Raw genomic sequence first — 6717 nt, forward strand, 5'->3', positions numbered from 1 at the left:
TGTACTATATGCTATTTTAATTGTAGATTAAGAGATTTTAAGACTACATGTATAAAGTAGTAGTACTTAATGCATTATAAGTTGTTTTTAAGACTTTGTACATAAATGTATAATACTTTATGCGTTAAAAATTATTTTTAAGACTTTTGATAAATTTAGTTTATAAGGTAGTATAAATAATTATTTAGATGTTTGTTTTTAAGTGATGTTAAAATATAAAGTCTTATTTAAATTTTTATTGATAAAAATAAGACTCCTTGTTTTTAGTTTACCATAGTAATAAACGTATGAACGTGTATGGAAAATAAAATTTCACAAACTATAATAAAAAATAAAAAACTATTAAAAATGCTAATTAAAAATAATATTTAAAAAATAAAATAAAATTTATATACTTAACAAATTAAAGTAGTATCCTTTTGTTTACCGTTTTGTGAATCTTCCTTTTCTTGACCGATAATGGAATCACGCAGATTATTGAAATCAATGGCACGCTTACTTGATGACTGCAAGAAAATGAGGGAGCTTAAACAGATTCATTCTCAGATCATAACATCACCATATTTCTCAAAATCTGATAATCTCTTCCTAATTTCTCGTCTCATCTTCTTCTGTGCGGTTTCCTGTTCTGGATCTCTCACTTACGCTTCTCGTGTTTTTCGAGTCACTGACAACCCTAATCTCCCTATATACAATGCCATGATCAGAGCATATTCTTGTCAATTCAGTAACAAGGACCATAAACCACACTCCTTGGTTTTGTATAAGCAAATGTTGTTGAATTGCATTGTACCGGATTCTATTACTATCCCCTTCCTCTTGAAGGAATGTGGGAGCAGATTTTATTTTGTGGTGGGCCAGAGCATTCATGCTCATTCAGTTAAGTTTGGGCTTCACCATGATGTGTATGTGGGAAATTCTATGATTGGTTTTTATTTTGCATGTGGGGTTTTGACATATGCGTGCAATGTATTCGATGAAATGTCTAAAAGGGATATTGTATCTTGGAATTCAATTATTATTGGGTGTTTAAGAAGTGCGGAGCTTGATATGGCACTTGACTTGTTTACGAGGATGGATAAGAAAAATATCATTACTTGGAACTCTGTGATCACTGGAATGGTTCAGGGGGCTAGACCAAAGGAGGCCATTGAATATTTCAAAGAAATGCTTGTATCAAGGGAGGACATGATTTACCCTGATAAAATCACCTTAGCTAGTGCAATTTCAGCTTGTGCGTCGCTAGGGTGGCTTGATCATGGCAAGTGGGTGCATGGTTACATGTTGAGAAATGGGATAGAGTGTGACATGGTAACTAGAACAGCGATGGTGGACATGTATGGCAAATGTGGAAATGTAGATATGGCGAAAAGGGTTTTTAAGGATTTTCCCAAGAAGGATGTTTTGGCTTGGACATCAATGATCTCAGTGTATGCTCTTCATGGGTATGGCAATGAGGCCTTTGATCTTTTCGATGAGATGGTTGCATGTGGACTGAGACCCAATCCAGTAACTTTTGGTGCATTATTGACAGCATGTGCTCATTTGGGTTTGATAGAGAGGAGTCGTTGGTATTTCAACATTATGAAAAGTGTTTATCTGATTGACCCAACGGTCCAACATTATGCTTGCATGGTTGATATTCTTGGTCGAGCAGGACTTTTCGATGAGGCCAATAGGCTTATTGCCAGTATGCCCATAGATCCAGATGTTTTTGTCTGGGGTGCATTACTTGGTGCCTGTCAAATGCATGGCAATGTAGAGCTTGGAGAAAAGGTTGCTAAACATTTGATCAGTTTGCAGCCTCTAAATCATGTTTTTTATTTCACATTATGTGATATACATGCCAAGGCGGGTAAATTTGATGATTTGGAGAATACTAGGGCTCTTATGAATGACAGAGGGATCAAGAAGGATATGCCAGGTAGCAGCATGATTGAAGTTGATGGCATTATTTATGAATTCTCAATAAAAGGGTCATCTGAAGTCCTGGTGGAGGAGACTAAGAGTCTCTTATATCAGCTAACTGAAGTGATGAAGGTAGATCAGGATACGTTACTTATACTGAATAAGCAGTAGAGAAGCCAAGAAGGGGTTGCATGCTGCACAGTGACATTTGTTTGAATTTATAGCAAATTGTCTATTTTATCATCTACATTCACCATTTTACAGTCACCATTCGGTGTTGACATTGAGCCAAGTTTACCATGTGAGGAGAAGAGACTCATCCAGTCTGTTTTTTTACCAAGTTTATGCACAAAAACTAATAACTTGATAAGTTCATCTTCATGGATTGGCAGGCAGTTTGCTCGTGGGGAAGAGATATGAGAAGGCAAAACCAAGACTATTTGTCAAGGTAAACAGATAAAATTATCTCTATACATGCCATTTTAAGATATAGTGAGGTTCATATTATATCTTCCAGTGCTACTAGAATAGAAGCATGTGTACTGTACGTGGTTAAATAAACTGTCCTACCAATATCATACTCTCAAATCAACATCCAACCCTCTATTTTACATTTTCAATTCATAATTGACCCCATTTTGATCCAAAAGGGGTATGTTTAGCAACATCCATGGATAATTCAAGCTTGAACTTTTGCTGCAACTTATATACGTACATACCAGAATAGATGTATTTGATTTTTATAGCAGTGAATAAACAATTTTGGGAGATATAGGGAAAGCTTTATGATAATGCTACGATGTTGACCGATACCCTTTGTAACCTTTTAAACTCTGACGTCTTCATCATCAGCCTTGTATTTTCCTCATTTTTTTCATGGCAAAAAATAAGTCCATCACGTGGTTGTGTCTACTTTGAATTTTCAAAATTAGAACTTTCATTGATGTTATTTTAGTTTAAAGTTTTCCTATTCTACTACTCTTTTCATTGCTTTATCTAGTTATAATTTTTTTTATGTAACTAAAACAATTTCTTATCAATCATGATTATAAAAAAACTATACCTTTGACTCAAGGTCAAAAAATAAATACGATTTTCCATTTTTTCTTCAAAATTGTTTATGTCACTGTTATGATTGCAATTAATCTCTTGCCGAAGGATCTAAGTTCAGACAAACTTGTGTTAGGAAACCTATGTTTCAACTCTTGTGTGGCATTTTTCTAAATGGGTCACGACTATTTTTTGGGTTTTTATGAAAGAGACATTTGCATGAATCGTCATAAACAAGGTGGATAAAAAGTGTTACTATCATGGTTTAAAAAAAAACTAATTTCCGCTTATAAGAATTACTTATGTTGAGTTTTTAAACAATCAAGGTGCCGTCTCATGCACTTCTCTTTGATTATCTGGTAAATAATAATTTAACTCTTGACCCAGTTTACCTCCTAAGCTCCTACCAATTTAATTGACCCCTACCACTAAAACAAACCCACCCATGATCACAACCATCTGATCCTCTAGCAAGTGTGTTTACTCTCCATGATGAAGACTCTCTTGGTTTCCACCATCTCCCTCACGGGGTTCTACTTTTCAGCGTCCTTCATGCTAACACTTGTTGGACTCGTACTTTTGTCTGTGATTGGACTCTTGTCTGCCTTATATGTACCTTACTTCCAAGAATTGATGTCAAATGACCACCGGCCGCCGGTAGTAGGGTCGACTATGAATATGCTGATGCACTTCAACCACCTTTTCGATTATATGACCTTGATTGCTAGGAAGCACCACACTTTCCGTTTTGTCACACCAACACACAGTGAAGTCTATATTGCTGATCCTATTAATGTCGAACATGTTCTTAAAACCAACTTCCCAAACTATACCAAGGTATGCTGATCTTGTTTAATTCCTTTTTGGTTTTTTTGGGTTGCTGGGGATGAAGGGATTATGTATGTGAATGGATGGGTGGTAAAAGTTTCACCAGGTGTGGTTTTGGGTCATCTGGAAAATAATTATTGACATCTTTTGTACTTTGGTGGTGGTGTTTACAGGGGGATTACCACAAAGGGATAATGGGAGATCTTTTCGGCAATGGGATATTTGCAGCAGATGGAGATATATGGCGTCACCAGCGGAAGCTAGCAAGTTTTGAGTTCTCAACTAAAGTTCTCAGAGATTTTAGTACTGCTGTTTTCAGGTCTAACACTGCTAAGCTGGTGACAAAGGTTTCAGAAGCATCTGTCCATAAGCAAATTATTTTTTTACAGGTATCGTGGGCTCATAAAATGATGACATGTACAATTTGGATAAAGCTGCAATAGAATAATACCTTTCTTCTTTGTAGGATCTTTTGATGAAATCAACTTTGGATTCGATATTCAAGGTGGGATTTGGGTTTGATCTTAATACTTTATCAGGTTCAGATGAGGTCAGTAATCGGTTTATGAAAGCATTTGATGATTCAAATTGTATCATCTTCTGGCGATATGTTGACCTATTATGGAGGGTGAAAAGGTATCTCAACATCGGCTCGGAAGCTGCGTTAAAGACAAACATCAGGGTGATCAATAACTTTGTGTATGAATTGATAAACCACAAGAGGGAGCAGATGAAAAATGGGAAATTTGATGTGAGTCTCATCAGAAATGATGAATTTCCTACTTTTTACAGTGAGGCTTACATGCTTTGATACACTTCCTTTTTCTGAAAAACAGGGACAAAAAGACGATATATTATCGAGATTTCTGATCGAGAGCGAGAAGAATCCTGCAAATTTGAGTGATCAATACTTGAGAGACATATCACTTAGTTTCATCATTGCCGGGAAGGACACATCAGCAAACACGCTCACTTGGTTCTTTTACATGCTCTGTAAACACAATATGGTTCAAGAAAAAGTTGCATTAGAAGTGAAAGAAGCCACCGGAGCAGAGCATACGTATTCAATCGACGAATTCTCCCACAAGTTAACTGAAGCTGCCCTCGACAAAATGCATTATCTTTATGCAGCTTTAACCGAGACTCTGAGACTCTATCCTGCTGTTCCTCTGGTAATATTGGGCATATCTTATTATATTAGTCACTCGTCCTTGCTTTAATTCTTGTAACTGTTGTTTAGGACGGCAAGTTTTCAGAGAAAGATGATATTCTACCGGATGGGTTCAAAATAAAGAAAGGAGATGGTATAAGTTACATGGCGTATCCGATGGGAAGGATGACATACATTTGGGGAGAAGATGCCGAGGAATTCCGGCCAGAAAGATGGCTCTGTGATGGCATTTTCCAGCCTGAAAGTCCATTCAAGTTTCCTGCCTTTCAGGTATATAACATGACAGTCTGATGACTTGATATATAAGCATCCACATATTTGTTGATTAAATGCATCTTATAGGGTGGGCCAAGAATATGCTTAGGGAAGGAGTTTGCATACAGGCAGATGAAAATAATGGCAGCTTTTCTTGTGTTCTTTTTCAAGTTTCAACTGGTGGATGAGAATAAGGAAGCTACGTATAGAACCATGTTCACCCTTCATATGGACAAAGGACTCCACTTATATGCTCTTCCTCGTTTGCCTCCTTCCTTGTGAAACTTGCAATTTCATGTCAACCGATTGCTGGTTCTGTATTTGGGTGTTTATGACTAAAAAGCATGTAAAATGCTGAATGGTTTTTATAGATGTTTTCAAAGTTATACGGATGTGAATAGTATGCCTGATGGGAAAGAATTATTTTAGTAGGTTTTATATGTGTTTTAAGAGGTTAAAAGATTGAAGTATGGGTGGACACAAGAAAGTGATTGGATTGAATGGTTGTATTATTAAACGTGTATGGAAGTATCATATTGTAGAGCAGGTAGCAGCATGATTGAAGTTGATGGCATTATTTTATGAATTCCCAATAAAAGGATCATCTGACTATCTAAGGTCATGACGGAAACTAAGAGTCTCTTGTATCGGCTAAGTAAAGAGATAAATGTAGATCAGGATACACTGCTTATACTGAATAAGCAGTATAGAAGCCAAGAGGGGGTTGCAAACATAACCTTACAAACTTTGTTGAATTTTGATGTATTTTTCGCGATAATGAAAAGGAAAACTTAACCTAACCAAAGATGATCTGTATTTTAATCATCTGGTGTATTATAATAAATTGACTCTTAACCCAGTTCAACTCCCTAGCTCCTACCTATTTAATTGACCCCCAGACCAAACCCACCTATAATTACAATCATCTGATCCTCTAGCAACTGCGTTTAATTTCCAAGATGAAGACTATCATCTTGGTTTCCACCATCTTCTTTCTCATGGGTAAAATGTTGTGAAGTTTAATTTTTTACAGTGAAGTTTCAAGTGTAAAATGTTGGTCTCACGGGTCTCACAAAAACAGACTGGTCTCACATGATCCCAAGTCTATATATATATATATATATATATATATATATATATATATATATATATGAGCGTTCAAATAAAAACTTGCCCCATTTGTGTAAACCGTGTAAACCAATCTCATCCGTCCATTTTCTTGATCAATGGCTAAGATTAGTTTACTTTATTTTAAGAAATTAAAAAATAAAAAATATTAAAAAATTATTTTATTTCAATGATAAGGGCAAATTGGTAAACAAAAGTTAACATCAATATAACATTAATTCCATAAACAAAAGTTAACATCAATATAACATTAATTCCATAAACAAAAGTTAACATTAATATAACATCAATGAACCATTTTATAATGAAACATTTTCACATTAACATTAGTTCCATAAAGAACAAAATATAACATGCACCCGTTTCATCATATATTT

At 35.5% G+C, this 6717-nt stretch overlaps 2 protein-coding genes across 2 annotated transcripts; both read left to right on the top strand.

The window, feature by feature from the left end:
- Positions 1-459: 459 nt before the first annotated feature.
- LOC112525425 (pentatricopeptide repeat-containing protein At5g66520-like) lies at positions 460-2250 on the top strand. The gene has a single exon (XM_025135550.1). It carries the CDS (start codon positions 460-462, stop codon positions 2077-2079), a length of 1620 nt encoding a protein of 539 aa, XP_024991318.1. The 3' UTR covers positions 2080-2250.
- Positions 2251-3412: 1162 nt separating this feature from the next.
- Positions 3413-5647, top strand: LOC112525424 (cytochrome P450 704C1-like). Its single transcript, XM_025135549.1, has 6 exons — positions 3413-3795; positions 3960-4175; positions 4253-4537; positions 4623-4958; positions 5027-5227; positions 5300-5647. The coding sequence occupies exons 1-6, from the start codon at positions 3448-3450 to the stop codon at positions 5492-5494; spliced, it is 1581 nt and encodes a 526-aa protein (XP_024991317.1). The 5' UTR covers positions 3413-3447; the 3' UTR covers positions 5495-5647.
- Positions 5648-6717: the final 1070 nt, after the last annotated feature.

This window comes from Cynara cardunculus (assembly GCF_001531365.2).
Source record: "Cynara cardunculus var. scolymus isolate 2C chromosome LG 13, CcrdV1, whole genome shotgun sequence".
Lineage (NCBI taxonomy): Eukaryota > Viridiplantae > Streptophyta > Magnoliopsida > Asterales > Asteraceae > Cynara > Cynara cardunculus.

Coding starts and splice junctions, on each gene's coding strand:
- LOC112525425 (XM_025135550.1), top strand. CDS start 460: ATGGAATCACGCAGATTATTGAAATCAATGGCACGCTTACTTGATGAC.
- LOC112525424 (XM_025135549.1), top strand. CDS start 3,448: ATGATGAAGACTCTCTTGGTTTCCACCATCTCCCTCACGGGGTTCTAC. Junction 4,176..4,252: donor AGCAAATTATTTTTTTACAG/GTATCGTGGGCT, acceptor TCTTCTTTGTAG/GATCTTTTGATGAAATCAAC. Junction 4,538..4,622: donor TGAAAAATGGGAAATTTGAT/GTGAGTCTCATC, acceptor TCTGAAAAACAG/GGACAAAAAGACGATATATT.